The following is a 24791-nucleotide window of genomic DNA, read 5'->3' on the forward strand; positions in this document are numbered from 1 at the left end:
AATACATGCCGCTCAACCAAAGAAATATGATGGAGATTTGCCCGAAATGGGCATTCAATATTTTTCTGGAGATCTCCTCCAAATCACTGGTATGACTATCGAAATCGTGAGCATCAGCATGTAGGTTCCAAATCCAAGTGGTAGTCTCAGGGCCCTTTGATATTGTTCTTGAGAAATGACCCAGTCTAGCCCATTCCTCGAAAGAAGTTTTTACAGGATCCCTATCCACCAAAATTCAGACACCTATATGCATGGTTCCTTTTGATCAAGTTCCACTAATTATGTCCATTAGATTTTCTAAATGCAAAGAAAGTGATGGAAGGAAACCCTAATCTCTCTCTCTCTCTCTCTCTCTCTCTTACAAGCCAGATTAACTTATCTCATCTCTTTGGCTCTTAGTAGAGGAATTGCATATCATGGGGAGATGCATATCTTTCGAAGGGTGTGGAAGGAAACCCATCCACCTTGTCATAACCCACTTAAAGTTCACAATATATATATTCTAACTTTTTAGGTGGCCGTGGAGTAGGTGTAGGTGTCTTATCTTTTTTGTTCTCTTATTAATTAATTTGTTTAACCAAAGTACATAATTTGGGTACATAAACCTTTTTTACAATGAGGAGATTCAATTAGTAGCCGTACAGCTTATTGTTTGATTCAAAGGCCGACCATGCATTTTACCAAAAACACCTGTTTTAATAAAACCATTTTAAATTATTATGATTAAAAAGACTTCTGTGCTATATGGATTTTGGCCAGCATTCGTCTTTTCTGCTTCATTTTAATCTTATTTTAGCATAAGGAATGATAGATGCCAATAAGTAGGTTAAAATCAAACAAGCCAGGGATGAGGAATGATGTCTAAGATCTTTCCCAACTTATGGATAAGTATTACACAAACAGTAATTGCATGAAAATTGAACCTGTTTCATTGGCAAAAATCTAACGGGCGTTTTGAGAAAAGGGTAGTGATTTCAGCACAACCCTTGCCTGGCTGGAAGTTTGGACCCAGACCCTCTTCCTCATAAGAGAAAGCCCAACGCACATCCGACAGCTAGAAGGCCTTTTCGAAAATAATCCTCTATTTTTCTCATCCTTGTTTTTCCTTTTTTTGCTACCTGCAGAACACGACACGTGGACAACTTTAAGACCAACGCACCAGATGTAATAATCCTCACCCAACCTTGACCGTTGGATCCTCTATTGTCCACGTGTCGTGTTCTGCAGGTAACAAAACAAAGAAAAACAGGGATGAGAAAAACAGAGGATTTTGATCCCTCGGAATAGGTGCCTAAGTGCCTGAGGCGTTCCAAGCCATCGGATGTGCACTGCACATACTATCACACTGGAGAGGATCTGAATCCCAAGTGACTCACCTAAGCAAAACTGAATGTTGGAAAAAGGCATGAGTTTTTTTTTTTTTTTTAAATATATATAGTAAGTGGTTAAGTGTAATTATTTATTGGGCGTGAGAACCCTGTCCGTCTAACATAGGAAAAATCAGATTAACGGACCAATGGGAGGGTGTGCAGGAGCATATTTAGCGCACTTCAAGGAAGGTAGTACAGTCTTTTCGCACCCTGCACAGTTTGGGTGTTTCCTGTGCAAGACTGACAGAGTTCTTTTTCCCTTAATTATTCTTAATCTTTTCTTATCCATGGATTGGATAGGAAAAGTAAAACATCTGTTTCCATGTATCAGTGACGAAGATTAATTTCCTTTTAAAAATCTAATTTTGTTTTGTCTTAGGCCAGATTTAGTATGATTTCTATTTCAACTTCATGGGGTTATTTTATTTCAAAAGTTGTTTGGTTTGCACCTTATTTTAGTGACATAGAAACCAAATTTCACTAAAATTCTGGAATAGATGAAAAGCTCTTCCAAATTTTATGGGGGTGATTTCTATTTCAAAAGTCACTCTCAAATATTGTTGATTTATATGCGGAGGAGAATAATGAAGTACCTTAGGCATTTACAAATTTGTACTGATTTCCAACAAATCCTATATGACAGCTTAAGGGTGTTAATCGGTTCGATTTTGGTTTCAACGGTGCAAATTGGTTCGATTCATATTTATTTGACTAAAACCATAATCGCACCATTTACTAAACGGTTCCACTTTCTGAAATCGTGACCTTTTAGAAAACGGTTTCGGTTTCCACGGTTTCTAAACGGTGTCAGTTTCACGGTTTTAAACAGTTTTCAATTTCGGTTTATTCCATACGGTTTGTAAAACGGTTCACAATCGGTTTGATATAACTTGCAACCATCTCTAAACTGAAGATCATAAGCTTATAAAAAAAAATTGGCAACCACAAATAAGAGATTCTATATTAACGATGGTATGTCTTAATTTGATAATTTAGTGCTATTTCTTTGCATGGTCATTCTCAAACGTTTAGAACTAATATCATACAACGTCCAAATCTAGCCTTATACAGCATAAAATATTAAAATGACAGGTGATTCAGCCAAAATACCCCATCTATGATAACATAATAACATAGTAACATATATGGATTACAAGTTCATGATCTAAAGCCTAAACTTGAACTGAATTGCAATAAATCATACAAAAGCAGGATGGGCACTTAATTTAATTGTTAATTTTTATATGGATTACTGCCCCTTCTTTATTTAATTGTTATACTGATTAATCGGATCGATTTAAACGGTTTAAACGGTTTTAAACGATTCGGTTTAAATGGTTTCAATTCGGTTTGAAACCAACGGGTTCCACGGTTAAAACCGACACGACCCGTTTAGCTAATTGGTCTGAAACTTGAAACCATAACCTCACCATTTATTAAATGGTTTTGCGGTTTCGGTGTAAATGGATTGGTTCGGTTTCGGTAAATGGTTTTGGTTACAAATTCACATCCTTAAGACAGCTACAGCCTTGCATAAATTTATTTGCAAAGGAACTTCACATATGAGCATAGGCCTTGCGTTCTAACTGCTCACCAGAGTTCAGCCACATCTAACATGCGATGCGGCACAGTTAGGTGTTCCATCCAGTCAAGCTAGGTGGGGTGGCCAAACCACCCAAATGGAACATCAGAAAAGAATGTGGCAGCAAAAGAGGCTTTTTCATCCCACCAAAAACAGTAAGCAGATCTGTCACACCTGATTCATATGTATATATATGACTCCTAATGTCAGAAATATAAATTGAAAACTGTAATGAAGATCGAATTAATAGCACTCATCGCCTTACCCAAATGGACAGGTAACATGCAAGTCACCATAAAAGAGAGAGCTAAAAATTCTCTGCTCTAAGCAAATGCATGTCACTGGTTTAGGCAAACCTGTTTGATGATGGGGACTCTCCAAGTCTGAGTTGTCCTTGCAGCACCTACAAAATCATTAATATACTTTCTTTACCAAACCACATGGGAAAAAAAAACTGATTTAGAATGAGACACAGTGGCTTCATAATCCACATTTCATATGCAATTGCAGCTTTACATTATCAACATACAAAGGGAATATTTCTTATGAATGACTTAGCAGTAGAGAAAGAGAGAACGATTATAGGATCCAGATTTAAGAAGATCCAAGTTTGATTTTACTACCACTAAATTCAGTACACCAAGTGGCAATACAGCTACTTTACAAACTGACATGGTCTATAATGAGTTAGAAACACCAAGTTTGGCAGAGTATCATGAGGAGTATCTTCCGCCTGTATATATTATCCCGAGGAGTATTTTCTACCTGTATAAATGAAAAGTCTAGGCCTAAGTCTGTTAGCCTAACATTCAAGCAATAATGTCAATGCTGCTGCACCTGGAATACATATCAAAATGATGAGTTGGGCTGGAACAGGAGCAGATAAACCACTCACAAAAGGCACTTAATCATGTCATATACCATATATTGGGATTTATTGTTTAGCAGTCAATCTGAAAAATAGAGAAAATAATGTTCAATGGAACCTGATGTTCATGGCCCAGTCAAAAATGTTGATCCACAGTTTGGATGCTATAATGGACAATCCAAGGTTATGCCTATTCTGTGGGGGTATTAGAAGTACAAGATATCCAGAAGCGGCCTCATGTGGTTAGCTGTGTAGAATTGGATCAGTACAATCTATGTATTTATTGGGAACTTCAAAGAAATATGCCAGAACTCTTACAAGAGATTGATTGGATCTAGTAATCATATACTCAAAGAGATGGAAAGGATTCCATAACAGAGGCTCTGGCAAGATGTTCTGATTATGATTAAAAATTGAATCAGCTTTTGTTCGTTTTTGGGAGGCTTTCCTTGTATTGATTATTTAATGTAGGCCCTTAGTGTTTTGTTGGTTGGGATGTTTTTTACATCTTGTAATTCTTCTTCCCCTCCAAAATTACATATTCACACCCCCCCCCCCCAAAATAAAAAATTTCATGGCAAATTGGAATGGGGAAGAACAAATGTGACATGCACGTATTCATTTAAAGAAAAGGGGGGGGGGGGGTTGAACAATGATGATAAAGGTATGTTTCTACTTAAGGTTGTCTAAATTCTTTGGATTCTAGCTAATCAGAGCTTAATAAACCATATTGCTATTTATTTCACCGTGGATAGTTAATCAACAATAAGACAAGAAAGGGTACCTTATATGCAAAATTTAGGTCCATATGAGTATTAACTTCTTTCAGAAATGCTGCATAATGGAGAAGAATAACCAGAAATGTTTCATAATGGAGAAGAATAACCAAAAACTAAAATATGACTGCATATAGAGATTATTTTTCTTTTAAAGAAAGGTACAAGTGTACTGATGCATCAAGAAAACAGGAATATAGGAGGAGCAGGAGTACATTGCAGTCCATCCTGATCAGCATTTCACTTGGATCTTCAAAATTCACAGATTTCTAGCCTATCAGATTGCCCAAAATACAGCCAAAGGCACCACCTTCCATATCACTGTTAGTGTAGCTTATCACAGATGTAGGGATTGGCCAACGCATGTTGAGCAGCCAAATACACTTGCCAAACTACATTGTATGAGTAACATGTTGGCAGTGATTCATGCTTGTACAATGGATTGGCAGATACAACCTCTACTAATCATGTGACTTACTGCTAAAATTTTATCTATTGCTGCTGTCCATACAATGAGTTCTATTTGAGGTGGAAGAGTAGAGTTCTATATGAGCTCCACATGTAAGATTATGTTTTACCATCCTGTTTTATTAGAGAACACTAAGAAAAAAGACTTTTGTTAATTGGCTTATTCCTTTCACCATATAGTAGCTTTTAATTCTACTTTTCCTCACATTAAAATATTGTTTTGGCCCAATTTTACTGTTTTAGTACAAGAGAAGAAAAAGAAGTTGCTTGGCTGTCCCATTAGCCGCCTGGCTAGTTTTATTCTTGTATATATTTTATTTTTTGGGTGAATAAATAATTCATTACCAAGGAGAGAAAGAATATACAAGGGGGGGGGGGGGGAAGGCTTAAGCCAACAAGGAGAAACCAGCTCAAGGGGAACCAAAAAACAAAACGAACCAAAATACAAAACAAGCTAATGTAGAGACAAGCCCGACCAACCCGGGGGGGGGGGGACACCAATGACTAACGCCTTCAAGGAGGCTGAAAGAGATTAGCCTGAAGATTCCATGAGCTAATGATGAGGGAGTTTTTTGGTGTCGGTGGAGAAGGGCTTGGGCTTTGGAAGTAACATCAAAGTAGATAGCTTTCCAAATCTGGTCCTGAGATCGGGATTTGGGTCCATCTACGGATATTTCGCTCCATCCAAAGATGGTTGATAGTAGCACAAAAAGCCAATTTTCCAATCGTATTACAAATATGGGGACCCGAGAATTCCATACTCACCCACACCCATTATTTGATCAAGGGGGAGAATAGTCCTGTGGGGAGAATAGTCCTGTGGGAAGGCCAACAATTGGATAGGACTTTCTTCCAAACAAGGGAAGAGAAAGGGCAAGAGAAGAAGAGATGAGGGGTATCTTCCATACCCGAAGAGCAGAGACCACAAGAGGGGTTGACAGGGATGAGACGGTTAATGAGGAAGGATTGGGTGGGAAGACAATTGGACATACATCTCCATAAGATGAAACTGTGTCTGGGAATGTGACCTTTGAACCAAACCAGTTTGTGCCACGGAACTGGAGGGGAGGGGGTGCGAACATGGGTCCAAGCAGAGGCAGAGCAGAGGCAGTTTATCCTTGTATATTGCCATTTTCTGGTATTTAAAATTTAATCTAAGCATCTAAATAGGAGAAAATTTAGACCATCAAGGTGTGTTCCTTAATCGAATTAGTCTAAGTAGTACATGGAACTCATATGTGCAATACTTTAGCATATTCAAGTGGTACTAGATGGGAACCTACATAAGGAATGCCTGAGCAATTAAATAAACTGGTAATCTTTGAAAACATATCAGATAATCTCCCAGAAGGCATTCTCTCCTCCCCATACAAAGGTATTTTATGGCTTTTCTTCTGCTTCAAGATGCATGCATATATGTACATGAACTTAAACACAGTTACACAGCTGATGGCAACCCAAAGTAAAGTAGATTGTATTAGGTTGGCATGCTTCCGTTAAAACCTTCACAAAATTCCATTTCAATTCATTGTGATGCCAGGCTATTCTCCAAAATATGCTGAATCAACATGCTTTATTTAATAAATGATGATAGAATGGCAGAAAAGGATTTAGGTACCCCAGGTATAGCTGGGAACTACAATATATAGAATGAATAACTGTTCTTGAAAAAAATAAATGCAGGGATCACAGATGCAGGTGCATAGAAACCCTATCTTATTTTTTCTCATCTAAGAATCAAACAGAGATGCAAAACTAGAATAATGGCTTTAGATTGAAATATTTATGACAATGACCAAAACCCAAATGTAATTTCCCAAGAGCTGCAACAAGATTTGATTCATCCTTTTTTTTTTTTTTAAGTTTTTTTTCTTATTCATTCATTCCAGTTCATTCTAAATTATATAATTCACAGGTTAACCCCAATATCAAATCATTTTTCATCAGTAAGAACTCTGTCATAAGCAGTTTCCAGGAAACAGAAACAGCAAAACTATTCAATGGACTATGAATCACCGATCTTTAACCCATTGTTGTAGAATTCGAACACAATATATGTCAAATCAAAGAATGCATAAAGCTTTTAAATCAATAAACAGAAAAAGAGTTATCGCTCTTCGAATCATAACAACAAACAAGAAGCCCTAGCCCCAATTCGCTCACCTCATTTACAGTATCGATTGGCCTTCTTCTGACTCGATCATCGAGAACCTCTTCAATTGACTTGAAATTTGATTTGGGGTCATACCCAAACTTCTTCGCTTCGATGGGGAAGAGCTGCTCGTACTTCAAGCACTTCGCAGCATCAATGGTGTAAAATCTCTGGCCATTTCACGGCATCAATGTTGGCAATGGATCCGTCACTGGCGAATTCCGAAGCTTGAGAATTTTCATCGTATAGGTTCTGCTTCGATTTCTTCTTCTTCTTCTTATCTACTGATTTGACCATGGCGAGAGCTTCACCTTTGAAGGCCAGTCTCCCTCCTTTCACTCTCTCGTACGGATCAGCCATGGCCATTGACACCTAATAAGAGAAGAGTCAATGTGAAAACGCTGTATATGAGAAAAGAAAAAAAAAAAGCTTTGGTCCAATCCAACTCCCAACCCCAATTTTGTCTTCCACTTTTTCCTTTCATATTATTGTGTTTTTCAAGGGTTTACACACAACCTACACAAGGCAATCAGGAATAGAAAATCCACAAACAAAACAACGACAGTCTTTCAAGAGGGGGGGTGGGGTTAGGAGAGAGAATGGTGGAGGAGGGCTCTAGGACACAACAATAAGCTTGTTCCTTGGGGAATCCCTAAGAGGCCTAGGGGGAGCATATGGAGCATAGAATTAATAGCAAAGTAGATGACTTTCCAAATCATATCATAAAAATAGGAGTTGGATGTCCATCTTCGACAATTGCATTCCATCCAGATGTGGTTGATGGTTGAGCAGAAGGTGATCTTGCCAATAGTATCACAAATGGAGTTCCCAGGAAAAGTCATATCAATCCAGAACCACTCTCTCTAAAGGGGAAGGTTGTGCCTTCTAGAGGGCCAATAACTACCGAGGACTTCTCTCTAAATAGAAGATGAAAAGAGGCAACTAAAAAAAAAAAAATATGGTCGGCGTTTTCTACCCCATTCTAACAAAGGTGGCAGGCAGGAGGAACATAAATGTGGCAGTGAATGAGGAAGGATTGCGTGGGGAGGTAGCTGGAGAGCGCTTTCCAGGCAGTGAAGCTATGGCAAGGAATATGACCTTTAAACTAGACAATTTTGTACCCAAGGGAAGGGGGGATGCGGTTCTGGATTAGATCTCAAGCAGAGGAGGAGAAGAAGGTACCAAAAGGGGAGTGGGACCGGGTGGTTCTATCACCTCCACTACGGTGGTCAGGGGAGGGGGGTGAGGGGGAGGGTCCAAAAGCCATTGGGGATGATGAAGGCCACAATGGAATCTTTGGGCAACACGGAAGAATACACAGCTCTAGCTCCAAGCACAGAGAAGAGAACCCCAGAGGGATGCTAGTTGTCAAGCCAAAGGGAAGTAGAAGAATCATTATCCATGGAGTGGATAGCTCTGAGAGCAAGAGGCCTGATTCCAAGGATTCTCTGTTGTTTGCACCTATTTCCACAAAATATCAGGAATTCCTTCCCCCTTTGAATCTTTTGCTCTTCTTTCCATGGATAATTCTTTATTCTTTTCTGTCAGTAAAATTTCCATTAGATACTAACAGAAAAAATTAAGACCTGCTTTATAACTATTAATCGAGAAGGTAGTGGACTGACTCCAACAAAATACAAAATCAGAATATTTTGTAAAATTACTGGTTAATTCTGGGTTTTAAAATGGAACTACAGTCTACAGGCCAATCAACATAAACAATACAAGAACAGAAATTGATTCTACAGCCAGGAAAAGAAAATATGGATATGGGAGATGGAGTTTTGAGAGCTCAGTTAAGGTGGGAAGGGATTCAAATGAAATTTTTGGATGCTTTTCAGATTTTCTTATTGGGATTTGGGAATGGGACACTATACTTTGAAGTTTTAGGGGTGTTATGGTTGAAAATTGCCGAAAATTATTCTTGCCATAGGAAGAGTTTTCTATATCAAATCAAGAAAAGTTATGAAGAGAAAAATAAAACAGTACAAGGCAGATTCTACAAACTCGCATTGACTTTAGAGCTCATTGAGTCCACAAGGAAATGCCTTATGATTACAATCTGTAAACATTTAGTAGGGGAAAAAATCACCCAAAAATAATAATTTCTCCTTTAAGAATACAATCATGAAGTTGAAAGTACTAGATATTCCTAGGGGCATACAATCAGAGAAGCTTCCTTGACCGATTGGGCAAGCTTGCCTTTTGCACAACTATCAATCAAATATGGATGGAGAGAAATCATAGGAAATAGACCTCCAACTCTCGGCAGCTCGGAAAGATTTGGAGCTCCATCTTCTTTGATGTCAAAGCCAAGATCTCAAAAGTTACTTCCACTTGTTCCTCTTCCCCTTCCCCAAGAAATTGTCACATTGTAGCTTCCTGAGAGCTTTCCAGCTCTGTGATTTGCCTTTTCTTTCTCTTCTCCCTCCCCTTCATTTGGGGTTTGTATGTATGTTCTTCTCCTTTGGTAATGAATTATTTATTCACCAAAAAAAAAAAAAACCAGCAACAGTAGCTGAATATGCAACAGAGATTCAAGGGTGCATACCTTGACAGAAACTAATGAGTTCCCACTCTCAAAAAAATGGTTTAGGGAAATCATGAGACTACTTAGATGGAGTTATTACAATATTTTTGCTAGATGCCTCCCAAAACTAGGAACAAGACATCTGATATTGACAAAGACCAGAGGTGAGATGGATCAAGTTTCACCTTTCATTGAAATTTTCCTCAAAATATAGGTCAATATATATACTAGAGGAATTTATAGAAAGTGCAGTTGCCAGTTCTTTCTTTATGAAAAGTAATTTCTTTCAATTATCTATTGTTATGCAGACAATTTTCTTTGTACAACAATGACTGCTTTATTACTCTTCTTCCTCCGCCAATGACTTATGAGAAAGAGATCATTACTCTTATATCCATATTACTCTTCTATCTTATGGATCATGACTTTCATATTAATTTATACATCCTTTAGGAGAGTGGTTTCCTCCAACCTTGCATGTTATTTTGAAATGTCCTCGTGAATTCTGTTCACCTCAATGACATTGTTTTGTTACTATTCAAACCTATCATCAACTATTTCGAATCTGAAATTCATCATAGTTTTTCTTTCTTTGAATAAATAATATGAACGAAAATACAGATCAATCTGATAACTGTTCAATTAGGCAGAGTCCCTTTAAAATGACCCCAACAGTGAAACTTTTCCTCTAACTGTTTACCATAATGTGTGATCAATATTAGGAACCAGAGTATAAACTTATCAGCTACATAATAGCTTAACATAATTGAAATTTCAGTACTTCACACCCATTCAAAAGGTTACCACTTGACTGAATGGTCCAGATCAAGTTACTTTCCTTAGATCAAGTCTTGTATATACATTGTTCTATGGTATTTTCTGGTCAATGTGTGAAGAAGAAACTTGACTTAAATATGAATCTTCTTTCAGTTGACTTTAACTTATGCAATTCAATGATCTGAAAAAAATCAACTTGACGGATCACAGAGTCAGGTAGGAATGCGTGAATCAGAGTAGATCTTGGATTGATTCTCAAGCTGGTGAGGTTATAGTTTGACTATTAGTTCTTCGGATTGGTAATCTGAACTCATAAAGTTAACAACTTACCAAAGTATCTAGAAATTGTGTAGCAAACAATTAAAAAATGATTTTGACAATTTGTGAATCATACATGTTCCAACACAGGTGCTGTTTAGACCTTGATTTGCCCTTCTGCAACTAAGGATGTACTTTTTCTAAGTCAATGTGTCATGTCTACCATAAGCTGTTATGTAATCATGATTATAATTGGTCTTATCTAATACCTTTATTCCACATATTAGCTATTTAACCATCAATGGAGATGCTTACTTTTGTATTGGAATAAGAATCCAATCTGTATTAAGTGTCTCTTTTCTTTTCACTGCCCTTAGTGGATGTGTTATTAAGTTATCTCTAGGTTGGTGGGTTAGGTTGTTAAGGATTCCCATCACCATGTCTATAATGACAAACTTTTAGTGTCAGAGATAATAATCATTCAATATTTTGTAATGGCTATAAATACAATCTGAAGTGTATTGTATTTGTAAACAGGATTTTGAGGGAAAGTTAATTTATGATGATTTCCACCCTCTTTTTTTGTGGGTAAATAAAGGTACTATATTGAATTGCATAGGGTCACAATACATAGCTAGATAACAATGAAAAGATGCGCATATATACTCTTCCCCCCCACCCCCTTTCCAAAAAGAAAAGAAAAATAGTCACCTATCAAAATAGGTCCCCACCAGTTGTGGCAGGGATTCAACCCATTCTGTCACTTGGATGATTAATTAGCTAAAGCTACCATAGCTTGAGAATCAACATTCATAGTCCAAGGAAAAAAATGCATAGTAGCACTTTTCATAGATAACATATAAAGAAAGGGGTGCACCTAGTGTACGAGGCTCCCACCACTGCAGGGTCTGGGGAGGGTCATATGTAACCAGCCTTACCCCCAATTCGTGGAGAGGCAGTTTCCTGACTCGATCCCATGACCATGGAGCAACCTTACACCTTTGCGCCAAGGCCCGCCCCCAAAATCTCCAATTCTGTATTTCTATTTATTCATTAATTGCTTTTAGCAAAGATAGCAGTTATGCTCACTGAAAGGAGCAACAGAAAATATTTCAAATTATGACAGCAGACTAGAAAGGAAAAAAAATTCACTGTCAAATACATATTGGCTGGTAACTTGAAAATATTGACACACTGACATAGCACTATTGCATTGCCAACATAATCATGCCACTTTAATATGGCCCTGCCTAGTACAAGCTAAATAAGGTAGAAACAAGTAAGTAAAATTTCAAGGGGACAGATTACCGCTTCCGAATTAATCATAAAGCACTAGTGCACAACTAATGTGTTTGGTGAACCTCATCAAATTGACCATAAGGACTTCGCTAATTGGTCTCTGCTATATACTTTCTTACAGTTCTCATTTCAATTAAGGGAGATGGTTCTCAGAGCAAGCAGCATATGGAGCGAGCAACGACAAAACAGTACACACATAGATGGTTCTAGTGTACCCTCTGCAGTTGGCTCAGAAAACATTTTCCCTTGATTAGTATATGTATGCAAATATCTGTTATATACTAATGAAATCTCATATCTCATCTCTGTTACTAGAAGATAGAATGTGCAATGCAAGTACCTGCTCCCTAATAGAAAAAAAAGAATTGTTTTCTGCCAGGTTTTATCCATTCTTGTTATTTTTCCCCTTTTTTCTTTTAATATTTTTTATTAATTCATTTTATCTGTAGATGAATGAGATTTCCCACCGCACCCGGGGGGGGGGGGGGGACTTACCTGGTAAACAATAATCTATAGCTCTTTGTGTTAATCCTCAATATCATGCAGCAACCAACCACTTTCCAGGGAGTAGCCAGCCAGTTCAGGCTTCAATGCAAGTAAATCCAACATGGAATATATATCCTCACCCTGACGATGTTTGCGATCACCAGCCACAAAGGCAGACACTCTGTCTTTGACCTTAATCCATGACCAACCTGGCTCCTTCATCACCCCCTTTGATTTCATCAGCTTCCTCATATCCGCTGCATCCCTCCACCTCCCTGTTGAAGCGTAGATGTTAGCTAGCGTGATGTGTGTTCCTGCACAATTAGGATCCGATTCAAGAATGACCTCTGCTGTTCGTTTTCCGCACTCTAAATCACCATGGGTCCTGCATGCCCTGAGCAGTGTTGACCAAACAACATCATCCTGTTCAAATGGCATGCTTTTTATCATGCACTCTGCCTCGTGTAGCCGTCCAGATCGGCAGAGAAGATCGATCATGCAGCCATAGTGTTCTTTCCCTGGATTAATCTGGTAGTCCACGCTCATTGAGTTGAAGTAGTGGAAACCACGGTCTACTAGTCCAGCGTGGCTACAGGCACTAAGTACACCAATGAAGGTAACATAATCTGGCCTAACCCCAACCCTTGACATCTTCTCAAACAAATTGAGAGCTTCTCTGCTGTGCCCATGTTCAGCATAACCATTAATCATAGCTGTCCATGAAACAGTATCTTCATTTGCTGCAGAATAAAAAATCCATGATGCATCATCTATGCTCCCACATTTGGAATACATATTTATCAAAGCACTATTTATCATGATATCAAGTTCTAAACCAACGGACAGGACATGAGAATGGACTTGCTTCCCTTGCTCTAGAATTGCCATATTTCCACAAACACTCAACAAGCTAGCTAGACTGAACTCGTTTGGTTCCAGACCTTCACTCCTCATCCAAGAAAAAAGCTCAAAAGCTTCCTCGCCGTGTCCTTCATTAGAATAACCTGCAATTATTGTACTCCAAGAAATCACATCTCTTCTCTTCATCTCGTGAAAGACTCTTGAAGCTGAAGTTAGGCATCCACACTTTGAATACATGGCCATGATGGCATTTGCAACTGACAAGGAATTAATATGACCAGTGCATAGAGTATGGGCATGTAATTGTTCACCCCACCCTATCTTTGCAAGAGCACCACAGCCAGAAATAACTGCAGCAAAGGTAAACTCATTAGGATCAATATCCGACTCTCTCATCCGTGTGAACGTCTGAATTGCATCCTCCTCTTGACACATCTGCACATATGTAGCGATGATAGTTGTCCAAGAGACAACATCATGGATCCTCATCCTTTCAAACAAGCGCAATCCATAATGCAATTTTCCACACTTGTTGTACATGGTGGCCAGAGTATTGGCCACAAAGGAGCTCGAATCAAAGCCCACCTTCATTGCCTGTGTATGAATTGCTCTACCATAAGTTATAGCACCCGAGTCAGCACAAGCCTTTAGTGCTATAGCAAACGTGTAAGTATCACACTCAACATCTGATCCCCACATTTCCGAGAAGTACAAAAGACCCTCCTTGTTGTAACCATTGCGGACAAGCCCAGTAATAATAGCAGTCCACGAGACCACATTTCTTGTAGGCATTTCGTCGAAGACTCTACAACCTAATGAAATGCATCCAGCTTTGGTGTACATGTCAAGAAGGGCACTTCCCACAAAGACAGAGTTCACGAAACCAGTTTTAACACAGTATGCATGGATCAACATCCCATGTTTCAGTTCCAAATTGCGGGCACAAGCCTTGAGTGCAAGACTGAGAATGAATGGGTCCATTTTGATTGCACTGTCGACCCACATCCTTGAGAAAAGAATCAATGCCTCGGAGGCATTGGACGCATTGACATAGCCGGAGATCATAGTAGTCCATGAAATTTCATCTCTCTGAAGCATTTTATCGAACATGTGCCTTGCATCATTTAGATGACCAGTGTTTATCAATTGTTTTAATTGCGTGTTAGTTTCAAACATATGTTCCTGAGAGAACACCTGGGTTCCCTGGATTAAAATGTCTTCGCTTATCCCCACAACATCAATGTGATCAGACGAAGACGGAAAGATCCGTGCTTTCGTAAATAGTCCCCTGAGATGTGGCCTTCTTGCCATACAGGGGAAGAAGGTCGTGCCCATATTTTATGGCATTGTTCTGTAGCTGGTTGATAAACTTTGGGCAATCAGTGACGGCCTACAGTATGAGAAGGGCTGATCATGGAATCAATTCAATGAGTGCTTTGCAAGCTACTTCACAAATGGAGTCTCCTTTCCCCCTCTCTCTTGTGTACTCGGTATTGGGCACCGACGTCAGAAAATTCTAGCAGCTACCCATGGCTCCACTGTATGGGGAGGGGAGTGTGTGAAGCCACCGCTGCTCCGCCGGACTCAGTTCTCGGATATCCCTTGATCTCGTCCTCTTTGTCAACGATTTCTCCGCCTCCAAAATTGTTCTTACTTGGCAGAGCGGTTGAGGTGTTACGCTCATGCTCAACGGGGACTTATGAATGCCCCAGTAAGAAAAGGCAATAAAATTCATTTAGATGGAGACAGAAGTAGGGATAGACCAAAAACAACTATGGATCAAGTGGTTTCAAAAAAAATGAATGGAATAGGGCTTGATTCTAGTATGACCACGATATAGAGTTATGTGAACGAGAGATTTGTAAAGGTGACCCCTTGTAGGGAATGTTGTGACATTACTTTGACTATTGATGCGACTTCCTTTATCTCATTTTACTTTCTTTTGATTCTTTTTGAAAATTCTTTTATTCTTATATCTAAGTATTATTTTAGACATATTGGATCTCTGTAACCGCCCCATTTAGTTGAGATAGGGTATGATTGTTATTTTTGTGCAAAATGCACGAATTTAGTTCATACTATCGGTGATGGTATCCATTGCCGCTAATTCCCATTTTTTCCATCAAAACAACCAGATCCATACCATATTTGCCCAATCCATATTGGTCAGGTATCGGTCACAACCAAATATGTTTCTCATTATATAATCTATTTTATCTAATTTTTAAGCAAACGACTATTATATATAATTGATAGCTTATTCTATCAAATGATTTTTCATAAGTCATAAATTCAAATAAAAAAGAATACCAAAGAGAACCTACATGCATAACATTAATTGTGTCAAACCCAGCTTAAAATCCTAGAATCCTAGATGTAGGCAAAGGAACCTAAATATAATAAAGTCTATAAATTATTAGGTAGGCTGCAATCTCAAACTTGGTGTGTAGACACATCATGTTGCAACCTATAGCAGTCTAGGCAACTATGAATCGAGATATTCCGAAATGCATGAGGATTAACATTCATAGTCCTAGGTACAAAATGCATAGGTACACTGTTCATAGATTTTTCATAAATAACATATAAAGAAAGGGGATTACCTAGTGCACAAGGCTTCCACCACTGTAGGGTCTGGATAGGATCATAATGTATGCAACCTTACACCCACTTTGCGAAGAGGCTGATTCTCGACTCAAACCTATAGAACAACCTTTGCAAAAACTCGCATCTCCTATGATGAGTGGTTCTGTCCTACAAAATAGAGCTTTTAAGTTTAGAGATTTCACCTCTCCTCTCAGGTACCCTCATCTAATCTTGGGTCTACATTCCCCTGTAAAAAAAAAAATTCAGATCATTTCCTACTCACCCAGAATTGAAACTATATCTATGGAGACTTCTCGCTAGTTTACTTCCTTTTATTAGTGTACTCTCCAAGTTCATGAATATAAAGATGTTTTGTGGGTTGTGTAATTACCACCAAGAATCACTGTGTCACTTCTTCCTATCTATGAAATCCCCATGAGGATTCTTCAGAGCCTATATCCACTTCTCAGGAAGGTCTTCGATATCCTTAATGGACAAATGATCTCAGCTAAACTAGACCATGGTTTTTCAGGATCAGCCCAAGAATTTGACACCAGAGCTCTGAGACAGGGATTATGTGGAGCTGCATTACTGGGAGAAATGACCTTAGAGGTGTGGACGGATGCGGATTTAGTTCTCCAGCTACTCACCGAGGATATCACTATACCTCGACCATGGATACTTTACCCTTAAACATTATATCTTAGCTTCTTTTCATTGTGTGCGGTTGCTTAAAACCCTGTTCTTAGTTTTTTGAGTTGGATTGCCAGTTTTGAAAAAAGAAAAACAGAAAAATAAAGAACTAGAACTGGAAATCAAACCAAGAAAAAAAAAATTTGGAATCTGATGACACCGTTGTTCATAGACCAGTCTGGTTTTTAAAACTGAGTTTGACACAATGACTAATCAAGAACCCACTTATTATATTTTTTCAACTAAGGAGGGGGGGGGGGGGGAAGGGTTGTGGTTGCATTTTATTCCATTCTCTTGGGAAGTAGAATCCATATTCATTCACTAAGGATTTCAGATCAGATGGTGAAAAATCACCATTAATGCTGCTTTTTTTTTTTGTGGGGGGCGGAGGGGGGATGTGCAGGGGGAACATTCATGTTGCACAGAAGAGCAGAAGAGATCAATAAACCTTTCTCTGTTTTTATTTTGTCAACAAAAACAGTAGCATTTGTTTAAAATAATTGATATTGTTACACTCGTACAAAGTAACATTTAATGACAATAACAATCACAGCCAATAAATTAAGCTTCCCACCCCTAGGAAAAAATAAACAATATTCAAACAGCTGACAGGCTTGCCCATTTTCCAAGTTCATAAGGATCAGCATAATAGTACAACTTAATTTTATTTGACAAAGACAATCCTGATGCCACCGGTTTAGCCATGAAATCAGAGTCATCAAGTTCAGCAAGATCATCAGAAAAAGCTGCCACATCTCCAAGAAGTTTGAAGGTGATGCGGGAAGACTGTATCGGTCTTGGGAAATCAAAGTACATAGCAGTTCCAACTCGAACTTCTGGCAGACGGTATTCTCCAACAGTAACCAACTTCTTGTTAGGCTCCTGTAAAATAATTCCTCAGTTTCATCTTTCAATCATATTAAAAATGGAAGTCATATAGATGTTTCCCAAAACTGTCAATTACGAAAATTGACTCTCATTAAAACAGTTTCATTAATAGAACTATTTAAATAATTGAATTTATGAAGCTAGATGCAAATATTGACCACCTGGTCAAGGAGGCCTTGGCAAAATAACTAAGTAATACCTGCATTGGTGAATTTCAGAAGTCATTTGGAACAACGAAAACCCTAAAATAGAAAAATAAAACAAGTAAACCCTCTCCTGTTTGGGAAGGGATTCAAAAGACTCCAGCTCCTAATCTACACTGGTGCATTGGGCCTGGTAGTTTACATCCATGTTCAGACCAATGAACTCCTCAATCTTATAAACCCAACTGGAATGCTTTAGTTCTAGCAGATGTCTCAACAGGTTTGTGAACTGTCTTTACCAAATTCAAGAGAGTGACATGTAAACAAGCACAAATCAATATTTGATACACTTCAGTGGCCATGATTTGTCAATTCAATGTAGTCCAATGCTGCAGGATGAGGTTACAGTTAGACTGGTTCAGCATTCTCACTCCATTTTCTGCACATAACTGGTAATTTTCATCACTAGCAAGCTCAAATTAGGTAACTGTTCCTGGCAAACTGATGCAACGACTAAGAAGGTTATTGAGAGCAAAAATTTTGACAGAAGAAAACTATTGATATAAAATCAGTATAACTGGTCTTCATGACAAGAAGTGATGAGGCTAACTAGGCTGAATAAACAAAAGGTCTGGAAAACCAGTTAAAAAAACCCGAACTGCAGTGAACCATAACTGAGAAAATAGGGCAGAATATGGTTGGTATGATATCCCACAATCTACCAAATCAATGGGGCTGTACTAGGGAAAGAAGGTCCTAATAGATGGATTATATGCCTATAAAATATCTAGGAAACCAAAGCTTTGATAGCATTGCAGACTGTAGTTGACTCCCTTGTTAGCCCCAATCAGTCTGCCTTCATTGCTAGGTGTAGCATTGTAGACAACATCATTCTTTGCCTAGAAATTGCTAGAGGTTTCAAAAGAAAAGCCCACTCCCCTGCTGCCCTCCTAAAGATTGACATCCACATAGCTTTCAAATCCATTAAGTGGAACTTCATCTCCAAATGTCTTTCCCTCCCATCTTCATTAATTGGATCCACTCTAGCATCTCTTCCTCCCGCTTTTCTGTCCTTGTCAATGGCAGCCTTCCTACGTACATTCCCTCTTCTGTTGGTATCTGTCAGGGATGTCCCCTCTCCCCTTTCCTCTTCTCCCTTGCCCTAGAAGTCTTCTTTAGATCCATCCAATCTTCCACAGACCTCCACCTCATCTCCCCCTCCCCAAAAGTAAATCTCTTAAACTCACTCACCTCTCCTTTGTAGATGATCCCATGATCTTCGCCAAAGCTGACCCTCTTTCCACTCAATCCATTTTTCCTCCCTCCATCTCTTTGAAAACCTTTTTGGCCTCTGTATCATCCTCCTCAAATCCCATATCTTCTTGGCTGGGGTCTCTGACTCCTTGAAAGACAACCTCCTTGGTATTTTTGGTGTCTCATTGGGCTCCCTTCTTGTCAAGTGCCTGGGTTCCACTCATCTCACTGCTCATCACTACACCCCCATGCTTGACACATTCGTAAAAGGCCTCAGCTTTGGAAAGACAAACTTCTCTCCTACGCCAGTCATCTGGTGCTTATCCAAACTGTTCTCCAATCCTGCTACATCTAATGGTCTGAAGTTTTTCGGCTTCCACAGTCCACCATCCAAACAGCGTTGTCGGTGCACCTTCCTCTGGAAAGGGGTTGACCCTACCAGATTCCTCCATCCCCTCAATTGGCCTTCAATCTGCCTTTCCCTCAAGGAAGGAGGACTAGGTATCCACAAAATCCAAGATGCAAACTCTACGGGTATCCTTAAAGCTCATTTGGAAGGTCATCTCCTAGCATACATCTGGGCGTCCTGGGTCTACTCCTCACTTCTACATAAAGACTCCCTCTGGATTGCATTCCCTAATTCCAATGCTTCTTAGGTTTGGTGCAACATTCTTAGCCTTCCACTCCATTCGTGTCATCCGATCTTCTATCTCTGATGGTCGATCCACCTCCCTCTAGCTTGACAACTGGCATCCCTCAAGTGTCCTCTCCATAGTTGGTCCTAGAATTGCCTACCCCTTTGAGTTGCATAGGGACTCATCTGTGGCCTCCATCAATTCCAACGGCGTTTGGTCCCACTTACTTCTTCCTCCCACCCCCCCACTTAGACATCTGGTCCACTCTTCCCCCTTCCCCTGATCATCGTGGCAAAGGTGACCAAGTATATGCTCCTTCACCTTCTAGCAATTTCGTTTTTGTTTTTTTATGAATAAAAAATATATTAAAAAGAAGGAACAATACTAGAGACCCAAAAGGAGAGGAGGGAGAAAAGGGGGGAACAAAAAGAAGACTACAAAGCCAAAGCAACTAGAGAGGGGGGACCAAAATGGAAGAGGGCAAACCCCAAGAGACAACAATGAGCCTATTTCTTGGGGAGTCCTTTATAGGCCGCTGGGGTAGTAAGGCAAGCTTAGAATTGACATCCCTAAAGACGACTTTCCAAATCATATCCAAGGATCTAGATTTGGAAGTCCATCATCTAATATTATGTTCCATCCAAAAGTGATTGACAAAGGCGCAGATGGCAAGCTTCCCAGCCGTGTCACAGATAGAGCTACTAGTGAAAGTCATATCAACCCAAATCCATTCTCTCAAAAGGGGGAACACAAGTCTCCTGAAAGGCCAGCAACTACGGAGGACAAGCTTCTAGACGGAAGAGGAGAAAGGACAAGAGAAGAAGAGATGATCAACATTCCAACAGAGGCAACAGGAACTAAAGGCCTTTTTGGAATTTCCAAATCCTCCTCATCTTGGGAATATATTCGTTCCCATAATCCTCTCGCCCCCTAGCGTAAGATTGTATGGCTTTCTGGTCACATTCCCCGCTATAGTTTTATTTCTTATAGAGCCCTCTCCAATTGTCTCCTCACCCAATCCTTCCTCCTTTACTGGCATATTCAGATTTCTCCCTCTTATTGTCTATGCTGGAATGGAATTAAATACTCTTGATCACCTTTTCTTTAGTCGCCCCTTTTCTACCTCCATTTGGAAAAGAGTTCTCAACTCTTGTTGGCCTGGCAAGAGACATATCCTTCCCCTTCATAGGGAATGGATTTGGGTTAATATGACTTTTGCTAGATCTTCTATCTATGACACTGCTAGAAAGCTCACCTTCCGTGCTACCATCACCACATTTGGACGAAACAAAATCTTTGTAGATGGACTCTCAATTCCTGGTATTTTGATAATATTTGGAAAGCCATAAAGTTTGATGATAGTTCCAAGCTTCACACGCTTACCACCTTACCCCCTGCCCTGTTAGAGATTCCCCAAGGAATAGGCTCACTGTTGTGTCCTGGCACCTCCCCCCAACCCCAATTTAGTCAATGCTACTGGCCGCATGTTTGGCCTTTTAGTTTTTTCTTCTTTCTTTCCCCTCGGGGCTTGTATATGCCCTCTTTCCTCCTTTTTGGTAATGAATTATTTATTCACCCAAAAAAGAATAATAAAATAAATCTCTATCTAACTATCACCAACATTGACCCATTAATAAAGTAACAACTCTGCGCACCCCTTAAACTCCCACTTTTGGGCTATAAATTTCAGCTCATACCAAAAATTAAGACCTAATCAAAATTAATACTAAAACCTTACCCAAATTTAAACCAGGCTTGCATTATTCTGTCCTTTTTAGAAACAAACTCATCCTCGAGTCTTATCGTATCTTATCATGATCATTCGATTGCCATCCACAATCAACAACAACACCACCAACAACACCAACAACAATAACAGACTCAGCCTTATCCCAACTTAATGGGGTCAACTACATGGATACATACAAAACAAAATAGAAAAAGTCCAAACATAAGTGGAGGAGGGGAGAGATGGAAAGATGAGAAGTGAGAAAATAAATATGAGTAAGAGGAAAGAGGCAGAGCCCAAAAGTTAGGAAAATCAGCTAAATGGGGTCGGCTACATGGATTCTTGCCTTCGAATAGGTTCTATCCAAGGTCATAGTGGGTACAAGACCAAGCCTATGCATGTCATTCCTAACCACTTCGTCTATGGTCATTTTAGGCATACCCCTAACTCTTTTGGCCCCTTCAATTTGGATCCGATCACTCCTCCTTATTGGGGGTTCTTGAGGTTTCCTTTGAATATGGTCATACCACCTCAAACAACTTTCATGGAGATTGTCGTTGATTGGGGCCACTCCCAAAACAGCTCTAATATGTTCATTCCTTACTTTATCCTTCCTAGTTTTACCGCACAGCCATCTTAACATCCTCATCTCATCCATGATCTTAGACTTTAATTGAACGATGATCCAAAGCATCTCACGATCAAAATCAGCAATGATCAGCTTCATAACATCCAAGAGTTGTCGAGGAAGTAGGAAATTAATGGTTTCGATCTCTTCAAACTATGTTTCCTAAATTGGAATATTCCCCTTGATCAACCATTTCTACCACTGTTTCTTCCGCTTCTGATTCTTTCCATAAAGCTTCCATCATGCTCGATAAATTATTGCATTGACGTTTAGTATTATCAACAAGCTCTCGAAACTTGATTGGAGATCAAGAAGCCCATCCTCAAATTTCTTCATGGTTGTCACGATGCCAAGGCGAACCAAGGTGGTGGAGGGTTGTCTAAGCGCTTAGGCGAGAAGGCGCACGCCTTGAGGCGAACAAGGCGACCAATTGTTATTTTTTATTTTTCCTATTTTCTAACATTATTTAATAAGCTATATATACCTTGTATCATAAAAAAATCAAGATTAAGCAACATCAAGTCATTAAAAATCAACATTTAGCCATATTAAATCATAAAAAAATTAACATTAAGTCATATTAAGTTATAAAAAATCAAAATTTAGAGAAATGCTCTGGTTCTATAATAAGTTTGACTGGTCAAATGATATTATTTTTACATGAGACTTTTTGTATCAGTTATAATATAAAACCAGCTTTCCAACAAGTCTAAGATTACTTAAATTTGAGTTGTAATGACAAAGTTATGTTCTGGTCAAACTTATTTTTAAGTGCGCAAATGCTGTTAAAATCGCCTGAATGAAAATAATTTTATGGATATCAAAGAAAAAAATTATTTTACCGGACTTTTGGTTTTTAGCAATGTTTTAACATGATAGAATTTATAAAATTTTCATAATTGAGAAAAACTCCAGTATTTAAAAGTTGAAAATCGCCCCTATAACCAAAATCCAATTTTTCTTCTCGGACTGGGTGGTTGACTTTTTATCCTTTTGGAATTTGATTTTTAAACTATTTTTATTGGATTCAAATAGGGGGTATTTGCTTATTTATGAATAATATCTTAAATAAATGAAATAACATTTACTTAAATGATATTTGGCATAAATAAGTGCCAAAACACAAGGCGGCATGCAATGTAATAAGGCGACTGTCGCCTAGGCCCCAGGCAAACCGCCTGGACGCCTAGTCGTCGCCTTGGCGACGCCTTGACAACTACGAATTTCTTCGTATAGTTGCCACGTTGTCTAGGAGACCCAATGCGTTAGAGCGGGTTTGTACACAAGGTGACACCAACAACGTGCTTGGACACCTTGAAAACTATGTTTCTTCGTACTACTCTCCATGTGAAGTTGAAGTGGAAAATTTTGGGAATTAAGCAATAAATAATCGATTGCCATAGGAATTAAAGGATTTTGATTCTAATACCAAACTGATGCAGATCGATCAGATCTAATGCCAAATCAATCAACAGATCTGCAAGTGATGGGCTCACACAAATATGTCTAATCTGAAGGCTAGATTTGGATCAAACTTGATGTCAAATCTCACGGTCAGATTTCAAGAGATTAACTATTAAATTTCAGAAATCAATTTCCAACATTAAATCAGAAAATAAAATTCCAAAATATTTGAAATTGGTAAGAGAAGTTGGTATGAAAAAGAAAAGTAATCAAATGTAGATAAATAGAGAAAAATAAGGAGAAGATGGAGAAGGATCTGATTTCAAGATAGAAAATAAAAATCAGATAGCTAAGAATTATCAGATCTGATCTTAAGTCTAACGACCAAATCTCATGAGAAATATCATCAAATTGGATATCTGAATCAATAGCTGAAAGAGGCAGGGAACAAAGGAGTATCGATTGGAGAGAAGAAAGGGGAGTGAGATTCTTGTTTGCTGTCCTATTATGAAAGAGATGAAAAGAAGAGATAGTAGTAGTAGTAGTAGAGAGAGAGAGAGAGAGAGAGAGAGAGAGAGACCTTACAAAATAAGAGGAGATGGGTAAAAGGCAGCAATGCTAATTACCACAAAATTCAAAACTGATTAATTAATCCAAAATGGGGGGGGGGGGTGTTGGGTACATTGTCATCTAGAAAAACAAAAAAGAATCCCCTAGATTGACTTATCAACTAATATAATATCTACTTTCCTAACTAGGAATCTTAGATAGCTAAGAAATCTCCTAAACTAACTCAAAAACTAACAATGTAGGAATAAAATATAAGATAAATCCCCAGCCAACTATGACCAACATGGACCCACTAATAAATAATAAATTCCATACACCCCCTTAAACCCCCACTTTTGGGATGTATTTCATCAACCCATACCAGCAGTAAAACCCAAAAACTAAGGCTCAATCCATAATAATACCAAAAACAGGCCAAATTTAAACCGGGCCTGCATAAGTACACCAATTAATGCTATATTGGATAGGATAACTTGGATAATATGACAGTAAGGTAAATGAAACATTTACTTCTAATTACCTGGATAGCTGATACTTGTATAAACAAGACTGCAGGAGAAATATGTCTGTCTTCCAAATATGTTAAAGAAGTCTCCCAAACATTCACATTAAAAGAAGTAGGTGAATGGGTGATTCGTGGTCTTATCGCACTGAAAGCATCAAGACGAAATCCAGCCAACTGAGGCGAAGCTGGTGAGAGATATTGTTCCAAGACAAAATCATTGTTCATCAATCTTTCAGCCTCAACTGGAACCTGAATAAAGAAAATTATGTATTTATAACATTTCCTACATTTAATAATTGATTGAAAATTGAATTTATGAAACTAGAAAA

General features: G+C 38.7%; 2 protein-coding genes and 1 pseudogene across 6 annotated transcripts in view; all 3 read right to left on the minus strand.

Moving 5' to 3' along the window:
* Positions 1-3070: 3070 nt before the first annotated feature.
* On the minus strand, positions 3071-15273 carry LOC122088026 (putative pentatricopeptide repeat-containing protein At3g47840). 4 transcript variants are annotated; one of them, XR_006142953.1, is made up of 4 exons: positions 12576-15273; positions 7228-11815; positions 3218-3355; positions 3071-3126 (listed from the first exon to the last, which is right to left on the minus strand). XR_006142953.1 is itself a non-coding variant. In XM_042657175.1 (2 exons), exon 1 carries the CDS (start codon positions 14760-14762, stop codon positions 12606-12608), a length of 2157 nt encoding a protein of 718 aa, XP_042513109.1. In that variant the 5' UTR covers positions 14763-15273; the 3' UTR covers positions 11915-12298; positions 12576-12605. The 4 variants fall into 4 exon arrangements, 1 of the variants encoding a protein (XP_042513109.1); XR_006142950.1 differs by having other exon boundaries at positions 3071-3355; positions 7228-7588; XR_006142949.1 differs by having other exon boundaries at positions 3071-3355.
* On the minus strand, positions 6926-7582 carry LOC122088045 (annotated as a pseudogene).
* A 1870-nt stretch (positions 15274-17143) lies between the features above and the next one.
* LOC122059096 (probable phosphoinositide phosphatase SAC9) overlaps positions 17144-24791 on the minus strand; it is a 67245-nt gene continuing 59597 nt past the window's right edge. For both annotated transcript variants that reach the window (XM_042621792.1, XM_042621797.1), the window contains 2 exons: positions 24478-24711; positions 17144-17588 (listed from right to left, as the gene is read on the minus strand). In XM_042621792.1, coding sequence (XP_042477726.1) covers positions 17304-17588; positions 24478-24711 — 519 coding nt within the window. In that variant the 3' untranslated portion in view covers positions 17144-17303. The remainder of the gene's footprint in view (positions 17589-24477; positions 24712-24791) is intronic.

The sequence above is a fragment of the Macadamia integrifolia genome, chromosome 2 (genome assembly GCF_013358625.1).
Source record: "Macadamia integrifolia cultivar HAES 741 chromosome 2, SCU_Mint_v3, whole genome shotgun sequence".
NCBI classification, from domain to species: domain Eukaryota; kingdom Viridiplantae; phylum Streptophyta; class Magnoliopsida; order Proteales; family Proteaceae; genus Macadamia; species Macadamia integrifolia.

What these genes read in the sequence shown, in the direction of transcription:
- LOC122088026 (XM_042657175.1), bottom strand. Translation starts at nt 14,762, where the DNA reads ATGGGCACGACCTTCTTCCCCTGTATGGCAAGAAGGCCACATCTCAGG.